The sequence below is a fragment of the Miniopterus natalensis genome, chromosome 14, assembly GCF_054644295.1.
Source record: "Miniopterus natalensis isolate mMinNat1 chromosome 14, mMinNat1.hap1, whole genome shotgun sequence".
In the NCBI taxonomy this organism is placed as follows: Eukaryota; Metazoa; Chordata; class Mammalia; order Chiroptera; family Miniopteridae; genus Miniopterus; species Miniopterus natalensis.
Window position 1 is genome coordinate 38,748,296 of NC_142094.1, and position 25,973 is coordinate 38,774,268.

Here is a 25,973-nt window from a genome sequence, read left to right on the forward strand (position 1 = left end):
AATCTTTAAGGAGCGATGCGATGCAGTGTGGTGCTGGGTAGGAGACAGAAGGTTAGTAGCACCGTGGGAGAGGAAGGGAGGGCGTCGACAGGAGGCGAAGGAGAAGGTGGGTGTAACAGGCAACCGAGCTGGAAGGATTCACATCTGACGTCCCGTATTCTGCTCCTGTAAGTTACGGACGCCAAGCGGGTTCTCGCTAAGCGAGCCGCGCGGGGCTCCTGAAGAACGGCCATCGTCGGGTGGACCGGCCAGCCTCGGCGTGCGGAAGGCGGAGCCCAGAGGGGCCGCCCGGGATTACGGAGGGGGTCTCTCTAGCTGGCATCTCTATGGTTCGCGGAATCGCCGGGGCCCCGCTTGACCGGTCCGGCTTTTGCGCGTGCGCACCACCCGGCGCGGGCCCGCCCTCCCGCAACTGCCCGAGCCCCGGGTGGGAGGGGCGGGTCTGGGGAGGTTGCGGCGGCCGCCGCCGCGGCCCCAGCGCCTAGGAGTGTCCCGCGCCGAGCCTGCGCCGGGAGTCTTCCGCCGCTGCCTCGGGCGGCGCTCACCCGGCCCAGATGGTGGGTCCGGAGGATGCGGGAGCCTGCTCGGGAAGAAACCCCAAGTTGCTCCCGGTGCCGGCGCCCGAGTCCGCGGGCCAGGACGGGAAGATGATCCGGGCCACGGGCGGCTTTGGCGGAGGTGTCGGCGCTGTGGAGCCGCCGGAGGAGGGGGAGGAGGAGGCGGCGGCGCCTCGGCAGCTCCTTCGGCGGTACCTCGCGGCGGCCGGGGGGCAGCCGGAGCCCGGGCTGTGCTCCTGCCCGCCGCCCGCCGGCCAGCCCTGCGCCCCGCCGCCCTCGGCAGCCCCGCGCGCGGACGCCTGCCCGCGGGACTCGGGCTCCCAGCAGCGGGGCGCGGAGGCGGCGGAGGCCGGCGCGCGGCGGCACGGGGGCATGACCAACGGGGACTCGGGCTTCCTGCCCGACGCGGGCTGTCGCGACCGGGAGGAGGCTCACGGGCCGGCCCGCGGCGGCGGCAGGGACCCGCGCCCCCGCCGCCTCCGCCCGGAGGGGCCCGGCGACGAGGGCGCGGACGGCGCGGGCAGCCGGTCCGACTGGGCCGCGCCGCTCGAGGACCCGCTGCGGAGCTGCTGCCTGGCGGCGGCGGACGCGGACGAGCCCGAGGGCGCGGGAAGCGGCGCGGGGCGCAGCCCGGCCGGCGGCGGCGGCGAGGACTTGGAGCAGCCGGGAGCCGGAGTCCGGCGTCCCGAGGAAGGCTCGTTCCCCGCCACCTCGGCCGAGAGGACTCGCGGGGGCGCGGGCGCGGGCGCCGAGCCGCGCCGCGGCTTCTCCGACGTCCACTTGAACTCCCGGAACACGTTCGAGGTGAGCCGCCGCCAGGGCGCCCGCGACCCCCTGCCCGCGGCGGGGCCGCCGGGGCCCTCGGCCGCCGCGGAGCAGGGCCTCCCGGGGACCTCCGCCCGGGCTCGACGGAGCGGCGGCTTCGCCGACTTCTTCGCCAGGTACGGCGCAGGCGGCGCCGGGGCCGGGCGGGTGCGGGCCGGGTGCGGGCGGAGCGGCTGGCGGGCCGCCGCGCGCGCTCGCCGGCGTCGCCCTTGGCTTTGATTTGTCGCCGCGGGCGGAGGACCTGGCCTTGCGCCGCGCCGTCGGCGGGGGCGAGCCCCGCGGGGAGCGAGCCTTCCACCCCGTGGGCCCGAGGCGTCCCTGCCCGTCCCACCTGGCGTCTGTGCACTCCGGGCCTGCCGGCCTGGTGGGGCCCTGGCGACAGTTTTGCCTCTTTTGGGAAAGCGGACAGCCTAGTCCTTCACCCTCCTTTTTTTTTTTTTTAATTGTACTCCCAAGGATTGGGGGTGGGGGGCGGTTTGTGTAGGGTTGTGGTTGTGAAAGAGAAAGGGAAGTCATTTTGCAGAGCTGTCTGCGTGGAGTCAAATCCATTCAAATAGTTCGGGAATTATTGAAATTAGAAGAGGTTGTGTTTCACAGTGTTTAACCGTGCCCCCCCCACCCCCCGTGGCTTTTATTCAAATTCAGTTTGGCGTTTAGAATTTGATCCCAGTCTTTAAAGCCAAATTACGATGGTGGTTTGTCTAGAAAATCCCCCTCTTCTCTACTTCTGCCAGATAGGCCTCCACTTTTTAATTTTTTATGGCATTGTTTATATCATTTGACCTGCTAATCTTGGGGGAAAAAAATGATGGTGCTGGACATTGCAGATTTCAGAATGAGGCTTTGTTGGTTTGTCAGGGTTAACTAAGTAGTCAAAAAATATTGGTCTTAATGCACATTAATGAAAAGCAGAAGCAATCTCCCTTTAATCAGATTTTGACCCGCTTTTTAAAAAAATCTATAGGCAAATAGGAAAGTATTCCCAACTTGTAAAACCCTCCCTTTCAGAGTTCTCCCTCCTGTGTTTTTATTCGTTTTTCAGGGATCTTCACAAAAACCAGAAATAAATTCTACAGCTGAAGTTTTAGAGGATTATTCAGTTAGTGTGCATTGTAGAGACACAGTCACAATTTTCTGATTGTAATTAATATTTCTTATTCTTTTTCTACTTTATTATCCATAAAGTTGTTTAAATCAAGATTGGGAAATCCTAATTTTGTGTTACTCATAGGACAAAATATATGTTGTAGTAAGATCTGCATTTGTTCCTGTAGTTGCGAAAATGTACTTAAAGCTTGTAGAAGCAGTAGTTTGGAAGCTCTCAGGATGAGCTAAGCATATATATTTGTGACTTTGTGTGGCCTTTAGGTGTTTATTGGTCATGTTTTGATGTCAGGTGTCAGGTAATTTTAGACCTGGGAAGGGGCTTTGGAGATCACTGATTCAACCAGTGCACCCGGAGTACTTGACCTGCGTCACCCATTGGGGAAGAAATGGTTTGGACAGTGGTCCTGGTCTTTAACTTGGAGGTGGAGTACAGGCTAGTGGGGATTTGAAGACAGAAACGTGTTGTGATTTATGAATAAGGCAAGTCTATTATAAGAGGCTTTCATATTATTAACTATAGGCAGGAATTTTGATATAATTTTTAAAGTTTTCTTTATCCTGTAGGTTAATGGGACTTTAATTAATGTAGCTAGTTGACATTCATATGGCCACACTAATCATGTCTATAAGATCACTGGGTTTGAAGTTAGAAACTTAGGTACCCTGAAGTTAACTTGTTTAAGCCTCATTTTTCTTAATTGAGTTCCAAATATGAAGATTCTAGATGTCATTGCTTCCTTTATAACATTGATGGGAGAGGACAGAGTCAGACAGGCACCATTTTTCTCTTAGCCTTTAGCCAAAACCCTAACTGGACTCTGAACACTTTAAGGCAGAGACTCTGATATTCATCTCTGAATCTGTAATGCCTAGCGCTGGTATAAAGAACCCTACTCAGATTATGTTGAATTGGCAACTTGCATGGACTCTCCCTCTACTGTTCTCTAGGTAGTAATTTGTACCTAGTAATTTTGAACAATCTTCTATCCCCAGGCAGAATAATCAGAAATTTTCCTTTCTCCTGCAACCTAAGAGGTTTTTTACTTCCTGTGCACAGTTGTCATTCTCAACTCTGAAGCTCTGGACCAGGACTCCCTTTGGGGATATCTTGTTCTAGGATGTATTCTCATTCTTGGGTGCAACCCCTCCCACACACACTATTTTTTGATGAGGTAGCTCACTGTGAAGAAGGTGGTTTAGTTAGCTAGTGGCAGAGCTGGGATTGGAAACCAGGATTTCTGACTTTCAGTTCAGGTTTACGTTCCATCACAGCTGCTGTTCACCTGCGGCTCTTTCTCTCCCACCTGGTCATCCTCCGCCTTCTCCTTCCTGCTTCCTCTCTTCCCTGTAACAGAAATACTTCTGAAAAATAGCTTCAGGGTTGTTTTACCTTAAGTAAAGAGAGAGGGGAACATTTTACAGCAATATATCTGTTACTATAAAGTTATGTTCAGTTAGGATACATCATTGGCAGGAGATTCATTGATGGGTAGAAATCCTGTGGGAGAGAAAGGAATGTGGTCCTGGATGGGACCACTGTCGTGACCTGCTTTCTCTCCCTTCCAGGTGAGGCGAACTGTAGTTCTGTCCCTGTTGGGGGCTTCCCTCCACCGCATGGGGGCATCTCTGTGTTTATGGTGACTTGACAGTGGCAGCCCTAGAAGTAACATTCCCTCAGATCCTTAGCCCTTTCCTGTCTATAAAAGTTTTGAAATGCTAGGTACCTAGAGCAATGATTTTCAAAGCTTTTCAGTTCAGACTATTTGGGATAGTATTTACAAGATTTGACCAGTACCTATTTACCTCTAGAAGAAAATATGAAAGTATACCTTAATTCTACATATTTTTCCAAAATTATTTTCATATGTATTACCCTTGTAAGTTTTATTTTTTTATTTAAAAAATATATATGTTTATTGATTTCAGAGAGAAGAAGGGAGAAGGAAAGAGAGAGAGAGAAACATCAGTGATGAGAGAGTTATTGATCCGCTGCCTCCTGCATGCCCCCCACTGGGGATGGAGCCAGGAACTCGGGCATGTGCCCTGACCAAGATCAAACTGCAATCTCCTGGATCCTAGGTCGATGCTCAACCACTGAGTCATGCCCAGCAGAGCCCAGCTAGTTTTTGATTTTTAAAATATACTTGTAACCTAGGAAGGGTAGGATTTATTTGTTGGTTTTGAAAATATTTATATTGAATTTTAGGGAGAGGGAGAGAGAGACATCAGTGTGAGTGTGAACATCAATTGGCTGCATCCTGCATGTCCCACATCAGGCATGTGCCCCGATCAGGAATCAAACTGGCAACCTTTTGGTGCACGGGAAGGACACCCAACCAACTGAACCACACTGGCCAAGGCAGATTTATATTTATTTTACAGTTATTTGCCCAGAGTCAGATAGTTAATTTAAAAAATCAGAACTAGACTGCAGATCTGATTCCTAGGGTTGGTGGCTAATGTGCTGATTTCTATGAATTATAAGAAGTTTATGAACAAAAACATAGCTTTTGGTGTGGTGAAAATGCTATTGGCTTGAGAAATAAGAAACTTGGCTTTTGTCCTGGGGTAGCTGCTTCTGCTGTTAAATAACTATGTGACCTTGGGCCAGTCACTAAATTTCTAGACTTCATTTTCCTCATCTGTGAATTAGGAGATTCAAAGTCCCTTCCAGATCCAATATACAGTATTGTGATATTGTATCACACAGTTCTCTTGCACACACTGTTGTAGACCTCAGTTATTTGCTGGCTCAGTAGTACAAATGTGAACTGAGTTAGAGGATGCTTAAAAAAACAGGATTTTTTTTCATTTGGAAAATGAGGAGGCTCCAGAGCTAGAAATATCCCTACTTTGAGCATTTCTTTCAGTAAAGATCTAACTGCCTTAGAGTAATCATGGGAAACATTATTGACCTTTGTTTAGTTTCTCAGATGTAGACAGTACAGACCAGCAGTTCTATTTTTTTTCTTAAGAAAATGCTAGACTTTTTTTTTTCTTAAACTACTTTGGAATAGGGGGGTGGGTAATAAGTAAATTCTAGTTAATCAGTGAACTGGAATTTGAGACTTGAACTTTATGACCATGAGTTATTTCTCAGAGGTTGCCAGTGCTCCACTTTGGTGAACTAATAGCCTAGTGCAGTAGTTCTTAGCCTTTGTTAAACTTCCAAATCTCCTAAAAGCACATTTTAAAAAATTAGATTCTCCAGAATCCACAACCCCTACCAACTGGATTCAGGGTGCTTGCTTTTGACAGGTGGCATCTTTAAACTACAGGAGATTGCAGTGGTTAAAAATACTAGTTGTAAAGTTATATAAGTGCCTGGGTTTAAATGAGCTTACTAGCTGTGTAATTATGGACAAGTTACCTGATCTCTCAGACCCTAAGCAACACATTCATAAAATGGGGATAATACTGATACCCACCTCATGGGATTGTCATAGAGTTAAATGAGATAATACTCTAAGTGTTTTGTACTTATTATGTGGCATGTAGTGAGGATTCAAATGTTATTATTCAAACTACAGCAAAACCACCACAGTCCCCTCTGCAATCCTATCACTAAAATTCACTGGTTTAAAGAAAGCAAGAGACGAATGAATTTCATATGTACTACCTGAAGAAACATTACACAATTTGTGTAGTAGATTTTTAAACATGAATTTGTACTTGGGATCGGATGGGTATTAAAATGGACTCCAGCATAGTGATAGAATATTTCCAGAAGCCTTGAAGCTTTGACTAAAACAAGTCTTAAGAAGGAACTGAAAGGTGGGAATGTTGAGAAAGATTAAAATATTTGTATCTTTTATTGTTTTAAGAACCTCTCATAGGCAAAGCCAATTTTTAAGTTCATGAAATGTTTAACTTAGCTTACTCTCACATTTCATACTTAGTATGCTGTGGTAGGAAAGCTTTGGGGAAGAATGGAAACATTTGGAGCTTTTGAGGTGATACATCTGTTACCTATCTCAAAATGTATTCAGAAAGGGAAAGTCAGTGCCTTTTGAGTCTGCGTATTTCTTCCTAGGAACTCTGTTAGCTACACTAAAAGTTGTTCCCAGGTAGTTCTAGTTAAGAGTTGCTTGGACCCTACTACAGTAATTCTTAAACTTGAGTGTTTTAAAGCGGATGGGTGGAGTGTTAGGAATGCAGATTTCTTAAGCCCCCCAACCCCCTTTGATTGAGTAGATATTAGGTGGGGCCCAGCAGGAATACAAATATTTATTAAGTAGTACTTGCAAGTGATTCTGATACAGGTGGTTCCCAGACTATGATTACTGAAATAATTGTTGATAGACAGGTCTCCTCAGGTAATTACTAAAGGAAGTTACCCCATATATTTATAGCTCAGATTGCTTTATTTATTTAAAATTTGGTCATAGTTATGTACAATGTAATTGACTATAAATAAAGATACAACAGAGAACAGATATAAATACAAATGTAGAAGTATTTTCCTAACTTTCACTAGTTGAGAATTTATCTCTGCCTAATTAAATCTCAGCTTCCTTTTTATTGGTGGGAAGGGTCTTTTACTTTCATTTTATCTGTATAGATAACCATGCTTGCCTGTTCTTTAGCTCACAAAACTTTACTCAGGTCTCTTTAATGTGGAGTCATTTATCTCTCCTCATTTACAACTTATCAAAAAGGTTGTTGATTTTCCTTCTTTCTATTACTGCTTGTTATAATTCTTTTCCATGCCTATAAGAAAAACTCCTGCACGCTACACATGGCTTATCCCCTTTAGAATTTGCTGCTTCAGCCTTTCTTGCACTTATTTATGTGGCCAAAAGAAGAAAGAGAGGGGAAACTCGTGACTGTCTGGGTTTTTCAGCAGGCTCTTTCCTGCAATTAAGAGTTTACCTTAGGGGAAACCAAGCTAGGAGTTATGCACCTACTTAGAGCTAGTTTGACAGTGAACTTGTTAATGCTCTTAATTTACCTTTGAATTTTGCTGTTGATTTCTTTTTAATTTGAATTTTATTTTGGGATACTGTTCTTGGTTAAAATATGTTTCTATCTGCCTGTCTCTAATCCCACAGAGATTAAAACATTTTAAGTTTGGAACTGAACATGATAGTTTTGAAATCAAATTATGTCCTATTTTCTCATATTTTCTCAAATACTATAATGTACAACCTAAAATTTCCAAATCTGTTTTTCATCTAGATGCTTGATAGTCATCTTCTAGTCATGCAGGGGAAATACTTTTCTGTTGTCCCAGGAAAAAGTTATTCAAAGACTACAGCAGTTTAATTTTTTTGTTAAAAACAAAGTGCCCTGGCTGGTGCTGAGCATAGTCCCCTGCACGGAAAGGCCACCTGCTCAATCCCTGGTCAGGGCACATGGCTAGGTTGCAGGAGGCAGTCAATTGATGTTTCTCTCTCTCTCCCCCTTCCTCTTTCTCTAAAATCAATAAAAACGTTCAAAACAAAACATAAAGTGCTGTTATCTGCTTTTGAAAAGCAGGATAGGAAAAATAAAATAAAACTAAAGATAAATACTTGTTTCCATACTATTCCAGTTAAGGTGGTAAGAAAGAAGGTAAAGAACACAGGAGAGTGGAGGTGTGGTTAGAGACATGAGAAACGGTTAGAGGATGAGTTTGAAGAGATTTGTACAGAGAATTTAGCTCTGTACTTTGGCCTGTGGGCATCAGAATCACCGCAGATTATCTCCATATTTATTTTTCTGCTTACCTCAGTGCCTTTGTGGATGTTTCTGGCAACTTCTTTCCTTAAAGATATCTGCTATGCCTCTCCCTCTTAACTTCCTTTACATGCACATCCCCTCTTGGCCTCTTAATAGGCTAAACTGTGTAAGTGAAAAAAATTTTAATGACAGGTTGTATAGATAAGGTTCAATTTAGGCGTTAGAAGTTTAGGTCGTATGGTAGATTCAGGTATTATTAAAAAGTACATGTATCAAAGGGTAAATAAATGCAATACACAGTTTTACATGTTTTCTTACTTGTGTTCCGGTGCTAAAAGGAAAATTTCTCCTACAAGCACCGTGGTAACCTAGCAAATGGAGTCAGAGTCTCTCACCCACGAGGAGGTTGATTGTTCATTACTAGGAAGATGATTTCATAAAAACTTAGGTTGTGAAGTAAGTTATTGAAGTTTTAAATTAGCAAAAGGTTTCAATTGAGTGAGTCGTTTCTGTGGTTTTGAGGAGTGGTAAAATTTAAGTTTTTGTTTATTTTAAATAATCAGTGGGTGTTGTTTGGGAAACAAAGAGTTTGTTGTGATTCAGAACTGGGTGTTGATCACCAAAGCTTGTTAACTGAACACTAAAGAAGTGAAAGTTTTGATGGGTAATTGTTATGTAGCATAACCGGCGCGACAAGTGAATATACGACCGGAGGAGGGTGTCCGTCTTGGTGATGGATTCCAGAAGCACATTGATGCGGCCAGGGACAGGACAGGGATCCACTCTCAGTACTGGGCATGCTAATACAACAGCTGAGAATCCTACTTCCTGAAGGAAAAATTTAACCACTATAAAACTTCTTTGAGTAAAATAACTAGGTATATGTTTTAATGAGATAAACTTGTTTTGCTCTTGTATGAAACCACCAAAACACAACTTTTAAAAATTTAGTTGTCCATTTGATGGAAACATCATAACTAACCTGTAGGAAAAAAAGACAGTTACCTTGGTCAGGAGGATTTCAGCTTTGCTACTGGAATGTAGGCTCTATCATAGGTTGTATCACAGGTTCTGTCATCAGTCCAAGAAGTACTGCTAGGTTAGACAGGGCAAAATGTCACCAAAAATGTAACCACCACTACCCTAGAGCTACGTTTCTGCCTCTTCATTCTTAGCTCATTTTTAGGTGTTTGGCCTCAGCTTGAATTCTTTCACTTGAAAGTATCTCAATTTCCAAAGGGCAGCCTTTTGAGCAGTGTTACTAATTGTTAGAAGGCTCTGTATGCGGAAGCGCAGTGTATCTCTGTAATGTTCCTGGTCCTAATTAGCCCTTTAGAGCCACAAAGAACAAGTCAGGTCTTTTACATAATTTCCCTTCAGAAATTTAAAAATTGCTACTGAACCTCTTTGTTGTTGTTGGAGCCTCCTAGCTAACCATATACAGTTCTTACGAGTGAGTTTGCAGTTTTCTTATTTATTCATTCACAATACTGGTGAGCCTTATTATGTAAATAAGGCATTAAGGAAATTAGATAAACAGGATGTGAATAAAGTTAAGATGAGGAAGTCATATAAATCAGTACTTACAATATTACCTGGTTGGTGCTGTGAAAGAAGCCAAGGATGAAGCAGTAGCACTGAAGGAGTGGTTAACTTTGGGGTGGGAAGTTAGGGAACTCTGCACGGAGTTTAAGCATGAACACTCCGTCTTTTAATGATGAGTGTTTGGATTGGAATGAGGCTGAGGACAGCACAGACACACGTTGGCGTATGCAGAATTTATACATGAAACAGCACAGCATTTTCAGGACTGCAGATGTGCATTAATATGACTGTCCTTAGGCAGGTGAGGTATAGTGTCAAAAACTGAGGCCAAAAGGTTAGGGCTAAATTATGGAGTTTGTGTGACAGAACTAAGCACTTTGAATTGATTCCATGAGGTGTGGCAGTGCACAGGACCCTTGATGGGCTTTTAAAGCATGGGCAACATGCTTGGAATTGTGTTTTAGAACAGTCACTCTTGTAGCAGTGTAGTACATGACTGGGACTTTAGAGATGGGCTTGGATACACTTGCGGTATTTTGTGGGTGCTTGTCAGTCTCTTTATTAGAATGTAATATCTAGATAATTGATTTAAATAACATTAAATTTAATCCCCGCTGGGAGGGATAACTAACAAATTGAGTGACATGTTTATATACCAGTAGCCTTTTTGTGAAGCTTTAATGAATGTAAACTTTGAATCTGATTTTTGTTTTGCGGAAAGTGGGATGATATGAAAAAGGAGAGTCACATCCAAAATTATGCCTGCAATGTTTGTAAGGAATTTGATGAGGGAAAAAAGAGCCAGAGTGGCTGTTGGACAAGTTGTTTCTCTGGCATGGATCAGAATGGAAACAACTTCAGGTAAAACCCTGAGAATGTAAAATTATAAAATCAAGTCTTTATATCCAATGCACAAGTTCTGTACATTGCGTCATAAAAGTGGACCGGTGGCGTTATACCCATCAGCCATTTTTAAGAATTGAATGAGGTAAAGACAAGTATTGAGATGTCTGTAATGTCTCACACGTATATGTGCGTGTTCTAAGATGCAGACTCCCTGGAGATAGGGAATGTTTCTTTTTTTGTCTCTGCATAGAGACTTAGGGCCTAGTATGTAACAGGAACACAGAAATTTATTGGATTAAAAACTTTTTTTAAAAAATACATCTGTATTGATTTCAGAGAGAGGAAGGGAGAGGGAGAGAAAGATAGAAACATCGATGATGAGAGAGTCACTGATCGGCTTCCTCCTGCAAGCCCCCAACTGGGGATCAAGCCCGCAACCCAGGCATGTGCCCTCCCCAGGAATCAAACCACGAGGTGCGATGTTCTGGATCCTAGGTTGATGCTCAACTGCTGAGCCATGCCCAGCTGGGCTGGATTAAAAACTTTTTAAAGGAACCAGAATTTATGTAGCTGAATGATTGGAACCTTTGAAGTCGTCACTTTGGGAGGCTCTCTACTTGTTACTTTAATGGTATTTCTCAAAGTATGTTTAGTATCTGTTTTTGGGAAATATTTCTGTAGGAGAGAAATCAGTTGCACCAATGTAAGGTAGAACTGAAGAATTGAACGTTGGAGGGGAGCCATAGCTGAAGTACATTAGGAAGCCAACTAAGCAAGTTCAGTTGTATCTTAATGGTAATAAGTCATATTCTAGCTATAATATATAGAGTCATCCTCAGGCAAATAGACATAATATGTAAGTGGTTGAGGTTTGTACAAACAGGCATAAATAATTTCACCTCTGGTATTCTTTTCAAGGGATAAAGTCAGAGACTTGGGGTCTGCCACCCTTAGATTTGATCGTCTTTGGGTGGATCTAGCTGTACCAATTTAATTTGTATGAAGCCTAAAACTCTATTACTGGTGCGTTTGCAAAACAGTCCATATTTAAAGGGCTAACTTACATAGACTGTGGTAAAATCCTTAATACAGCATCTGTAACTGACAGTGTTATAATGTAAAAGAAGTGTTGAACTTTGTATTATAAATATTGCCTTAATGTTGTTGCTAGTTTTGAAGTATCCTTTATACTTTATACTTTTCCACTTGCGGAGTAAATTCTTTAGCTTTTCTAATTAACAAAACAAATTACTATCAATTGTAGTAGAACTAAGCTTTTTCTTGCACTCTATTTTTATACTTTAGTCTTTATTAATAGCAAACATATCTTGTCATTTAATTCATTCTTATGAGTCCATACTAAATGAAATTTATTTACAATTCCCGAGATTTTTAATAATTTTTATATTAACCTATATTAAAAGTTAAAAACAGCTCATGTTGAATAAACAGCTTTTGATATGAACAGTCATTTTTGTATTTTGTTTAAAAAGTCTTAACCGATGGAATTTAGTTTTCTACTTAATATATTTACTACCAAACAGAGCCAGAAAATATTCAATTTCCTTGAAATAGTTCTTATTTTATAAAAATGTGTGGCTTAGCTATGGCTTTTGGTTTGGCATACCTATTCCTACTGAAAGACATGCGTTTAATCTGTTAATTCAATTGATGACCATATTTTAAAAACTGATAATTGGAATTTCAGTTTCAGAAACCTGTTTCAATTTTTTTATTATGGCAAAATACATATATAAAATACATAAGATTTACCATAGTGACATTTAAAAAGTATATATTTTATTGATTTCAGAGAGAGGAAGAGAGAAGGAGAGAGAGAGAAACATCAGTGATGAGAGAGAGTCATTGGTCGGCTGCCTCCTGCATGCCCTCTGCTGGGGATCTAGCCCGTAACCCGGGCATGTGCCCTGACTGGGAATGGAACCAGGATCTCCTGGATCATAGGTGAACGCTCAACCTCTGAGCCATGCCGGCCGGGCTCATTAGTGACATTTAATGCACTCACAGTGTTGTGCAGTCACTACCCTCTAGTTCCAGAGTGTTTCATCACTCCAATAGGAAACTCCATATCCATTGGCAGTTCCTCCTTTACCCAATCTCTCAAGTCCCCTAGCTACCACTAATCTGTGTTGTGTCCTATCTCTATGGATTTGCCTATTCTGGATATTTCATATAAATGAAATCATGGAATATATGGCCTTTTGTGTCTCTCTTCTTTCACTTAACATAATGTTTTCAAGGTTCATTCATATTGTGGTATGTATCTGTACCTCATTGTTTTTTATGGCTGAATAATATTTCATTTTATGGATATACTACATTATACCACATTTTGTTTATCCACTTATCTGTTGATGTTCATTTGGGTTGTTTCCCTTTCTTGGCTGTTATGAATAGTACTGCTCTGAACATTCATGAACAACTTTTTGTTTGAACACCTCTTTTTAGTTCTTTAGGTATGATGCCTGAGAGTAAAATTATTGCCTCACATGATATTTTGTGTTTAACTTATTGAGGAACTGCCAACTGTTTTCCATAGTAAGTGTACCATTTTATCTTCCCACCACAAATTTTTTAGGCTTCCAGTTTCTCCACATCCTTTCCAACACTTATCATCTCCTCCCCCTTTTTTAAATTATACCCGTCCTAGTGGGTACGGAGTAATATTTCATTGTGGCTTTGATTTGACTTTCCCTAATGAATAATCATGTTGAACATGTTTTCATGTGCTTGTTGGCCATTTGTATATCTTCTTTGGAGAAATGTTTACTCAACTCCTTTGCCCATTTAAAAATTTTTTAAATTTAATTTTTTTCATCATTTATTCTTTGTTGATTTTTAATTGGGCCATTTGTATTTTTGTTGTTGAGTTATATGAGTTCTGTATATATTCTGGATACTACACCATTACCAGTTACGTGATTTGGAAATGTTTTCTCCTGTTCTTTGGTTTGTCTTTATACTTCTTTATACTGTTAGTACAGTGAATCACATTGATTTTTGAGTATTGAATGAGCCTTGTATTCCTTGGATAAACCCTACTCGGTCACGGTTTTCTTTTCACATATTGTCACTATTGATTTTTTTCACTTAAAAAATAACAGCTTTATTGAGATATAATTCACATACCATACAACTTACTTATTTAAAGCGTACAGTTCATTGGTTTTTAGTGTATTCGGAGTTGTGCAGCCATCGCCACAGTTTTCAAACATTTTTATTGTCCCAGAAGGAAACCCTCTATCCATATGAAGATTAAATATATGTAAAGCTGTTTTACTCTTACTGTAAATAAGAGCACTAACATAGTTTCTGTTTTATATATACAAGAGGCGTAAATGGAGAAGTGTTCACACGTGTGGTTGGTTTAATTCGTCACCAGCCATTATTTTGCCTTTAATTCCAAGCTTTCTCTTAGCATTAGAAGATGACTCCCATCCTGGTGGCTGGGCTGTTTTTGCTCATGTTCTGCATGTTGTTCTTTGTTACTGTTTATGTTCTTGTCCCAAACATGTTTTCCTATATTCTTCCTCCACTTCTGGTGGTTTCTGTCTTCCCTCTGGATGTCTTAGCTGCTACATTGGGCTTAAAGCGATGGAGGTTCTCGAAACATTTGATAGACGGTGTAAATAGTATCCAGTACAAAAGCAAGAGTATTTTTATAATTCCTTTTTCTTTTTTCTTAATTATACTCAGTTTTGTTTTCTCCGTGCAACAGAAGAATAAAAAGACCTCGATCAGTAGGATACTGCCTGAGACTTACTTGCTGTAACAAATAAGACATACCATACGGTGACTTGCTGACATGACACAGGAGGAAGAAGAAAGTAACATATTTTTGAACTGTTTAAATGAATATCAGGAGACCTTTTGGCAAATACATACGATGAAGGAAAACAGGTGGTTGTGAAACTCTTGCGTCGTGATTGTCCTGTGGAGGACATGAACAGATGAATGTGGTCAGGAAGAAAAGGAGCTGCAGGACCCCTGGCTCCAACACTAGTTAGTGGTGTGCCCTTGGCAGTGGCTCATGAACCTTTCTGGGGGACTAGGAGGTGGGGGGTGGTACATTAAATCCTTGGGGAATTTGATGAAGTTCCAGATAGCTTCCCAAGAAAAATGTTCATAAATACAGTTTACTTCAAATCCTGTGTATAGTTTGAGAAGGCTTATGGACCTCCGGTAGCCCATTCATGTAGGTTTATTGATTCGTGATGAACAACCATTGACCTGGTTGCTCTCTAAACTCCCTGGCAACTCTAAAATACTTTTCCAAAAAAAATTATAGGTTTTACTTTCAACTTTGAAATTCGTTTTTTGACAAAGTAAAATGATACTGAATTCTGCGATTTTTTGATATTTCTGATCTATGAAAATACTTAGGTTAGTTAAGCAGTGTGTATTAAATAAAAATATGTATTAATTTTTGGGACTTGTAGTAATGACGAAGACAAGAGCTAGAAACAGCCTGAAAAAGAAAATTCTTGAAATTAGAAAAAGTTCAAGTTATCTGGCAAAAAAGAAAACACTTTTTTGTGTGTGCATAGTCAGCTGAAAGTCTTTTTTAAGTGAAAAATGATTGAGGTTTGGAAAGAATGTAAGTAAACTTCATGCCAGATCTTTAATCCAGAATATTCAAGGGTAGCCAGAGTACTGCATTTTAAAGAGACAGTACTTATACTTTGAATTAATTGTGTAGTCAGCTGTGGCATTCCATGATCACTAGATAATGTTCTCTTTTTGGCCTTCTATTATACTTTGGGGAAACTTAGTACAAGGTCCAGGAAGTTGATGTGATTTCAGCAGTCCAACTTTCACTGAGATAATTTGAAGATCGGGCTGTGATTTCTAACTTTTTAAACTGATTTTACTCTTTTGATTGAAGTATGATTTTTTTTTCCTGTTTGGAAAAGTATTCTGATCCCTTTTTAATATATTGTTCCATGTAAGTGATTAAGTGATGATCAGAATTTATCTCATGAATCTAAAAAATTAAAATAGTCATAGATGTAATGTAAACATTAGGCAAAAACTGGGGGGAAATTTTTTTTTTTGGCTAGAGCTAACATTGTTGGCAGTAAGAAGATTCAGAGTTAGGCAGCCAGTTTTCTGTAGTGTCAAATTGCAGTCTGAGAAAGTATGGAATTTACATGGCTTTGTCTCCGTTTATAAGTGGATTTGCCAGTTCTTAAAGACCCAAGCACTGGAGATTCTGCTACGGTAGAAATCCTGAGCGGAGAGCTTACATGGTGTAAATAATATATGCCTCTAGCCCTGGCCAGTGTTGCTTAGTTTGTTGAGCATCACCCCATGTACCGACGGGTTGCTGGTTCAGTTTCCAGTCAGGGCACGTGCCCAGGTTGCATGTTCAGTTCCCAGTTGGGGTGCATTTGGAAGGCAACCAATCAACCGATTGAAGTTCCTCTCTCACATCAGTGTTTCTCTCTCCACCTCTTCTTTCCTTTCTTTCTAAAAATCAATAAAAACATTTTTTTAAAAATGTGCCCCTTTAGGTTAGCTTTATCCTAACCTAAAGGTAAAGTTTAAGTGTTCTGATTCTTTTATATTATATGTAACTCTTTGTGTGGTAAAAAGAAATCTTGAAAAAATGAAACAAAGATATGCGAAGCAAATATTAACAGGTATTAACAAGCAAGAGTCATTCATTCATCAACCTTTATTATAAAAGCCACTGAGAGAGAAGGGTAGGGCTTTTTTCCCCCTCTTCTCCCTTTCTCCTGATTTAAATTTATCCAGCTAGTTACTAGCACAGCAAGGCCTTTCCTTTGAGGATCAGGGATGGAGGGGAGATGTGCAGAGGAAACTAATTTAGCCTCATATTAGGAAAGCAGAACTGAATCCTCTCTGCTGTTAGGCAGCAATGTCTGGCACCAATTTTCAACTCCACAGATGGAGATAAATAAGGGGGCAGAGAGAAACTAGGAGTGTCCCTTCCTTCTGCCCCTCCCCCAAGATTGTAAGAACCCAGAATAAGAGGGACACTTCCCCTCAGCACTGCCGTGTAAATCTCACTCATGCAGTCAAGCTCTACCTCTGGAATCCAGAGAAAGAATTGTTTTCTTATGTGTGTAGGTGCTTGAACACATTTGGACCTTTAGCGTTGATTTAAATATAAATATCTTGGGGATAGGAAAAAGGGAAGTGTGTGTGTGTGTGTGTGTGTGCGTGCGTGCGTGCGTGCACACACACGCATGTACCTGTCTGCCTGCATTTTGAAAAGGTGCAGAGGAACCTAGTCCCCCACATATATTTGCATTGGGACCTCTACTTCACCAGTCCCCTGACAGTATATAGGGGGGATGAGGGATGGTGTATGAGAAGAAAGAGTATTACACATTATTGGCTTATTTATGTACCTTTTCATTGGGTTTTCCCCCTTAAGATTTAATCAAGTGGTGATTTTCTTCCTAGACTAACCAGTAGGAGCCCATTTGATCTGTAATGTTTTATTTTTAATTTAATTTTTTTATTGATTTTAATTTTTAAAAATATATCTTTATTGATTTCAGAGAGAGGAAGGGAGAGAGGGAGCAAGAGAGAGAGAGAAACATCAATGATGAGAGAGTCATTGATCGGCTGACTCCTGCATGGCCCCTACTGGGGTTCAAGCCCACAACCCAGGCATGTGCCCTGACTAGGAATTGAACCTCAATCTCCTGGATCATAGGTGCATGCTCAACTGCTGAGTCACCCCAGCTGGGCTCTATTGATTGTTTTTAGAGAGGGAGAGAGAGAGAGAAACATTGGCTTATTGTTTGACTTATTTATGCATTCGTTGGTTGTTTCCTGTATGTGCACTGACCAGGTTCAAACCTGCAACTTCTGCGCATCAGGACGATGCTCTAAACAGCTGAGCTACTCTCCTGTCCAGGGACCTGTAATGCTGTTTTAATACAATCCCATTCATTTGTAACAATATTTTAAAATTACTTTTTATTGCAGATGTATGCCAGTTAGCTACATTATAAGTAGTTTTTGAGGCAGTAGATAAACTGAAAACCCAATCCAAAATTTCTTAGTGGCATAAGAAATTAATGTGGAACATTATCTGATGGCCTTTCTTAGCAATTGGATACCTGTGGGCTCATATTTCTTCTATGGAAATTTCTTACAGTAACCAAAGTTTTTTGGATATGTAAATTTAAAGTAGTATTTGACTTAGTTTTCTTTTATGATTTAATGATACATTTCATTCTGAGCTTACTGTGATTGTAATGGTGCTATAATACATACTGGAACCAGTTTTTTATTGTGGAGGTTATTTATTTATTTTGCTTTTTCCCTCTTCCTTAGTAATCTACTCTTTTGCAGTAAGCTTCCTGGTATATACCTGTTCTAGAAAAAAACAGTTTACATATACCTGTATTATGACAATGGAGGATCAGTAGATGCCCTTTCATTACAAACAATAATAAATTATTACTGAAAATCATATTAAATAGCATTTCCCCAAAAGATTTTACTTCTTTGCATATTTCATACAGGTTCTCTTGAACTTTGTTCTCAATTTCTTGGCTTTTATTGTCAAGTGCATGCATGTATAGTCAATTCGAGTCACTTTGTAGATGAGTCAAAGCAAATATTTACATTTTATTTATAGCTGTCATTTTCTTTCCAATTTATTTATCTCTTAATGTCTCTTTTGATGGTTTTTCTAATATTTCTATATAGCCAGGTCTTCTTAATTGAGTCTTGTTAGTCTAATAGTAGTGTAAGCAGTAGAAATAATTTTATGTAAAATCATTTTGTGTTTGTCTTGGGAATAAACATACTTTAGAAATTATTATTAAGTAGTTCCCTGGTTATCAAAAACACAATTCATGTAACTTTTCTGTGTTTCAGAAACCTTTTTCCAAAAAGGACAAAGGAACTCAAATCAGTTGTCCATAGTGCTCCTGGTTGGAAATTATTTGGTAAAGTTCCTCCCAGAGAGAATCTTCAGAAAACTTCCAAAATTATTCAGCAGGTAAGTACTAATATAGCCATGTGGTTTGTCTTAGCTTTTCAAATACCTTTTCTTGATAATTAACCATATCCTACTTTCATATATTTTTGTACATATAAAATTTTGGGGTTATAGATATTTGTACCAGCCTTAATATTTTCTCTTAAAACATGAGCATATTTTCAGTTTTTTTTATGGTTGTGAAAATTCTTTAAAGTAATAGACCATTGATTTTGTTTCTTAGTTTTAGTTTGGATAGCTTTCTATTGTTAGCTAACTATTCTCACCACATACTTTAACTTCTAAGTGAACATTGTAGCATTTTGCCAGCCGCACAGATTTTATGGATATAGGTAGTTGTAGTTGTGAATTTATGAAACAGTAAAAAGCAAAAACTGAGTCGATTTTGAGGTCGAACTCTTTCCTTGGTTACTTTTCTGGTGTTCTGCCTAAACCAAGGACTTTGTGAGATGGGTGGGTATATAATCTTTTTTAGTAATTTAGGAGCTAATTCTTCTAATATCTGTATTAATATTTATATTCTTGAGTTTTTAAGAATTTCATATCTTAATCTGACTCTTAAACTTGTGCCTTTCAGTAGTAGTAGATCAGTGAGACTGGAAAGCAGCAAGACTGGATCAAGTTGTAGCATTATTAAGTTAGGAGAACTTGTTGCTCAGAATTAGATATATAATAAATTTCCAATTTCTCTGCTTCCCAGTTGTAGTTTATCAGATTTAACACAACTGGCATTATAAAAGTAATCACATTAAGGCAATAATCATCATTCAAATTGGAAAAAATATTTTCCTTTAAGCATTTAATAGTGTTTTATTGCTCAAAAGAAAGACTGATTTCCCAAAAGTAATGTAAGAAAATAATTTTTAGATCTTTAGAAACACAATTAATTAAAATATTGACTAGTTTAAATAACTTCTTGGACTTAAAACTATACTGATTCCCAAGGTGTGTGCTCAGGGACCCATGTGCTTCAGCTAACGGGGCAACCATGATGCTCCACATCTGTAGATATGTTAGACTGTTAGCTTGAGGTGTTATGCAATTTCAGCATTAAATGGCACTATATTTTTTTCTGTGGCATCATATCTTTGTGAATCTACTTTTTCTGAGGTTCTGGTAAAAATAAAATACTGTGCAAAAATCAGTGTGGAACAGGAAAAATGAGGGTGATGGTATGGTGTCTAGTCTGATTTCAAGTTTTGTGAAATTGTACAGTGCACAACAGGTATATATGTCCAATTAGTAATTAATTGTGGTTATTTAAGAATGAAATAAACTCTTTTTCTTTATGTGTATTATATTTTCAAATGGCTACTGTTAGGATATAAATCCTATTAAATTGTTGGACATAACTACTATAATTATTAAATAGAATGATTAGGTATTTTTGTTGGTTTGGGGGGCACCATGGAAAAATTACTGAGACACTGAGGGCACTGTTAACCAAGAAAATTTGGGAATCTGCTGTCTCAGCATCTTAAATCTTAACTTTTTGTTGTGTGTAAAGTCTGAAAGTAACTTCTCTTGTCTAGAGTTTTTCAGAAGACCAAGTTCGCCCTCTAGAGGCAAAACAGTGGTCTTGATATTGAAGGTTTGTATTCCTCCTTTATGGTAGTTTACCTTAAATATGCATGTGCATACACTTTTATACTTTTATGTAAACTAACATTGTGCTATATCTTATTATAGGTGTATAAATAAGTTATTGGGTGGATAATTACCCATTTATTGATATCCCGTATACATTTAATCTGCTGTTTTTATTTTGGAAAGCCACATTCTTTCTCTTTTTTATATATATTGTGTGAATTTGATGACTGGTCAGGAAAAGAACAACTCTTATTTTCATATGGAAAGAAAGAATGGAGTTGCTGTCCTTTACAACCCTTTCTCTGGCTTTTTACAGATGGTGATTTCACCCAGCTACTTTTAATTTTTGAACTTTTAAGTTGTGGGTAGATACTAGTGTGCATTTTGATCCCTTTTTCATGGGTCTCTCTTTGTTTTGGGGAGGTGTGATGGATGGTGAAATTGTTCCCCTGACCCTTTTCTACCCTCAAAATATGTATCTCTCTCACCATGTGGTGGGACATGTTTCTGCCTCGCCCTTTCTGCTTTCTCCTCCCCTGCTTCCCTGTGCCCTCTGCTTCCCGTTTGTCTAACTTTGCTGTCCTCTTCCATGCAATTTTCATTTTCAGGAAGGGCATGATTTCCTTTTATTAGTCATAGTGAATTTACAACTTTGTGTCTCTGTTCCTGCCTGAAACATTTTTTAACAGCCTTGACTCTGTAAAACATTATTAATACAAAACTGTTTTTAAGATCTTTTACCACGTACTCCTTTCAAATGGATGTTATATGTTTGGAATCAGAAATCAAAAATGAAGATATTGCTCCCTCGTTGGTTTGGCTCAGTGGTTAGAGCGCTGGCCCATGGACTGCAGGGTCCCGGGATCCATTGTGGTCAAGGGCACATACCTCAGTAGCAGGCTGATCCCCAGCCCTGGTCAGGGTGCATGCAGGAGGCAACCAGTCGATGTGTCTCTTTCACATGGATGTTTCTCTCTCTCTCTGTCTCTTCCTCCCTCCCTTCCACTCTCTCTGAAAAACAATGGAAAAAATATCATCAGAAGAGGATTAAAAAAATAAAAAGAATCATTTTAAAAAAATGAAGATGTTGCTAGTAAAGCCATGAAGAATGTTAGGACACATCTGCCATGTCTTAGGGTAGGGTCTTAATTTATGAAGGCTGAAGAAAATGAAGGTAGCTAGGAATACCAGTGTAAATCTGCCCGAAAAAGTGAGTAGTGCCAAAAGTACTATGGAAAAATAAATTCCTTTGAGCTTTCTGAAGATACCTTACTTGCTTATTGAGTGACAAAACAGTAAGATTTATTAGGAGGTTAGAGTACTAGTATTTTTATAGGATAATTATTTTTTAAAGCAGATAATTCAGAAAGTAGTTGCCATATTTTTAAGTATGAGTATAATCATGTTATTGGGCTGGACTTTTTTTAATGGAAAGATACAAGATTATAGACATTATATAGGAAAGTAAGGTTTGATTTATAAACTTTTTTTTTCTAATAATTGTTAATTACACAAATAACACATTATATTCTCTCTATAAAATAGAAAACATTATAGGAAGATACATTTCATTTTACTTTCCCTTTGCATTTTTAGGCCTTTTAAAATGTGTTTTTGTGTGGAAAACACATAATTATTTTTACATATATATATATTGTTTACATGTTACATATATTTTGTGTAATATTTCAAAAACAATGTCTATGTGTATATACGTATATATGTACATATTTTGTTTTGCTTTATTTAATTTTACATGTTGTACACCTATAGCTTTTCAGAGATACATGAAATTCATAAGTGAAAGATAATTGTAGGTTAAATATTTTTTAATTGTATTCTTACAGTAAATTTTTTTAAAGAGCTAATCAATTTTAGCTCTCCATGTTAATAGTAAAGAAACATAAAAATTATTTTAGGATAAGAGCAAAATTGAGCTGATTCAAATTTGGCATTTAACTTGACAGTCACTTCCCAAATCACATGAATATTCATAGTTATTTTGTGAGGATTATCACGTGCTCTCTTGCAGGTGTGAAATTCCTGCTTGTGTCCTTTTGAACCAGTTGGTGAGCCATGTTAAAAATTGCATCTATTAATTATAAATAATATTTCAGTTATATTATAGTTCAATTGACGTAAGTTTTTGGTTTCTCTAAATTAATAGGCCGAAATTGGAATACAGCTACATATTTGTCTTATGACCTCCAAACTGCAAGTGAGAATAGTTACAAATGAGCCATATTATGCATAATTGGAACATAATTTCATACTAGATTGAATATATATACTCTATTTATGTCAAACTGACAATCTTTCAGTAGAAAGTAATTGTTTTTTTTTTTTTGGCTAGGCACTGTTTTTATATTGGTATCTTTAATGAGAAAATGAGATTTTAGTACTTAGACAATGTTTCAACGTTTTCATTGTTCGTGTATTTTTCTGAGTGAAGTTTTAATTCAGTGATTGAATCACTTTCACATAACTTTTGATAGGCAAGGAAAAAAGTTTTATGACACTACACAGATTTCTTAATCTCAGTACTTTAAACTGTGTAAAAGTAGAATATGTCACTCTCCTCAGTTAAACTTTTGCTTTTGAATTTTTTACTACAGGAACAATAACATAGCAAGGACTTGAATACATGTGGTTTGTGAGCAGTCGCTAAATATATAACATTTTGAAAGTATTAGAGCTTAATTTTCTGATTACTAACTTTGTTATATGTAGTATTAGAACATTTGAGAAGAGTTCATTGGCTTTAATTATAGATATCCTTGGTGTAAAATTTGACTAAGTGGTGCAAAAATTAGTGATTGTCTTCATTGTTAAATTGTGGAGGGCTGGACTATGTTCAGACTTTATTTTTGGAAAGTCCTTAAAAATGTTACATCTTTGCATGTTTATTTTCACCTTTATTTACCTAATGTATTGTCACCTTGAAGGTAGTGAATAGCTACCTTTGAAGCTGCATGAGTGTGCTTTATTTATAGTTCATGATAAATTATTGTCTTTCCTCTGTGAAAATAAATTAACTTTATAAAAGTTAATTTGTGTGGTCTGAAGATTGAGTGAGGAATTTATAACAGTTCTGGGCCTGAGCTGCTGGGAGAGGGAAGAAGTATGAATGTTAAGAGAGAAGTTTAAATTAGTTAAACTAAAAGAGCAAAAACAATAAGTTCTCAAATTGAATAGAGTAGGATTTGGTGTGGTGGGGGTGGGGATTTTTTCCTGTTATCAGAGATAGACTCAGAAAGGGGTTCCAGTTTGAAAATACTCTGACTACCTGTTATTTCATTCCATAAATACAGTTTGAGTATAAAAGTTATAGTAAAAGTTGTATTCACTCTACCTTTATGTCAGTCAGACTTGTGTATTATGTTAGGCTTCAAGTTAGACTAAACAAAATTGTGCTAGTAACTTTGCCAAAATAAAGTTTACTAAAGCACTCCTATATGCCAGAGGGATGTGAAATACTTCTCCTCAAGGTTTCAGTCAAGCTTGAATGATGGGATGGGTTGTTGTTTCTCCTAATTCACAGATTCTGGAAGAAAATTTAGAATTTGTAAAGGCATCATAATCAGCTTAACCCCCTCTACTGCAAGAGTGATGGTTTCCCCGGTTCTTGGATCGAGTTGAGGAAGAGAACCTCTTTACCTTGAGCAGACATGGTCTTAAGGTGGTAGAAATGTTCACATGGGGAGTTTCTTCCATTTCTGAAATATTTTTTTTTTACTGTCTATAAACTGTTCACAGCATATGGAAATATGAAGGTTTACTTGGTAATTGTGGGTTTAACATTAACCCCTTTTAGAGAAGTGCTCTCAGTGTTCACTGAAACTAAAAGTTGAGTCAGTGTACAGGGTGTGCCCTGACCGAGAATTGAACCCCGATCTCCTGGATCCTAGGTCGGTGCTCAATCCCTGAGCCACGCTGGCTGGGCTAGTTTGATCTTTTTTCATCTTTCCCTCCTAGTACACCTCTCTGGTAGATCTCTCTAGCTGCAGATCCAAGGCATCAGAGTGGTAGCAAACCCTCAACCTTTTCTGTAGCAGAAATCGAAGGGCAAAATTGAACTGACCCTAGGTTCTTTTGTAAGATTGTCTGGCTTTCGTTTCGGTGAATGCATAATTCGTTCAACATATATCTACTGTGTTTAATACATAGTCATGGTTCGGGATGTAAATAAACACGAGTCCTAGCCTTTGAGTTACCGGTGTAACTGTGTGGGGAGGGGAGGTGGAGAGGTTCATATGTAATTTTAACTTAGTGCGAGTGCTGTAGTGAGTTGTGAACAAAGTATGAGAGTACAGATAAATGATTGATTCTGCTCAGGTATGATGTGTGAGTTATGTTGTGACGTGTACTAGTAGTAGTTCACCAAGTAGACAGGTGGGGAAAACCATTCCAGAAAGAGGAAATTGCATAAGCAAAGCGGGAATGTACAAGACTTCTTTAGTTAGCAGGCCTATGTGAGGGATGCAGAATAAGTGGTCAAGGGTCATTACCTACAAGGGTTAGAGAGTTGGGTTTTATCTAAAATAAGGCACTGAGACATCAAATTCATATGCTAGAAAAGTAATTCTGGAGGCATTATACAAGCTACATTAGAAAAGGATGGGTTTGCAAAAAAGGATGTTAAAATTTATTGAAGTAGTCTGTGACTCCGCTTCCCAGACACAGTGGATTACCTAGGGAATGTGTTAAGGATGCAGATCCTTTGGCCATATACATTGGGTTCTTAATACCAGTGTTGTGTTTTTCAATTCTTATGTTTCTAGTTGGTTCTTTTTCAAATCTGCTCTATCACTTTTTACAGTTTACAGTTCCCTGCTGAAATTTCAAGCTTGGCCTTTATCTCCTTAAAACATAGTAAGTATAGTTGTCTCATAGCTTGCGTCTGATAATTCCAATGTCTGGAAATTCTGTAAGTCTGCTTATATTGAGTATTGTTCCTGCTAGTTTTTGTTAGCAGGTGCTATTTTATCTCTTTATGTGCCTAGTTATCTTTGCTTGGGTGCTGGACATAATATTTGAAACATCATATGTAGAAAACTATTTGAAGATTAAGATGATGCCATCCTTTAGAGATTTGAATTTGTGTTTCTTAGGAGCCTGATTGGCACTAGTTACATAGTTTTTTCATCCATCCAGATGAGGCAACACTCAGATAAAGTCTGTTTTGGCCATTTTTCTTATTAAGTTGTAAAAGTTTTTTGATTGTTAAACTAACTTTGCATTCCTGGGATAAACGTCTATTCAGTTATTATCCATTTTGTATGTTGATGGATTCAGTTTGCATGTGTGTGTATTTAAATTAATAAACTTTATTTTTTAGAGCAGTTGTGGATTCACAGCAAAATTGAGCAGAAAGTGCAGAGAGTTTCTGTATACCTTCTGTCCCCGCACACCCACAGCCTCCTCCACATCTTGTGGTGCATTTGTTACAATCAATGAAGCTACATTGGTACATCATTGTCACCCAAAGTCAGCAGTGTACATTAGAGTTCACTCTCTGTGTTGTACATTGTGTGGGTTTTGGCAAATGTATAATGACATGTAGCCACCATTATAGTATTATACAGAAGAATTTCATTGCTCTGAAAATCCTTTCTGCTCTGCCTGTTTATCTGTCCTTCCCTACACCCCTAATCCCTGGCAACCAGTTATCTTTTTACTGGCTCCATAGTTTTGCTTTTTTTCAGAATGTTAACTAGTTGGAATAATATGCAGCCTTTTCATATTGGCTTCTTTCACCTAGCAATATGCATTTGTTTCCTTTATGTCTTTTCATGGCTTCATAACTCATTTCTTTTTAGTGTTGAATAATATTT

The 25,973-nt window shown here is 39.1% G+C and overlaps 1 protein-coding gene across 1 annotated transcript in view; it reads left to right on the plus strand.

Moving 5' to 3' along the window:
* The first annotated feature begins 487 nt into the window (after nucleotides 1-487).
* TBC1D12 (TBC1 domain family member 12) overlaps nucleotides 488-25,973 on the plus strand; it is a 66,289-nt gene continuing 40,803 nt past the window's right edge. Inside the window, exons 1-2 of the mRNA XM_087824460.1 lie at nucleotides 488-1,498; nucleotides 18,426-18,549. Coding sequence (XP_087680586.1) covers nucleotides 555-1,498; nucleotides 18,426-18,549 — 1,068 coding nt within the window. The 5' untranslated portion in view covers nucleotides 488-554. The remainder of the gene's footprint in view (nucleotides 1,499-18,425; nucleotides 18,550-25,973) is intronic.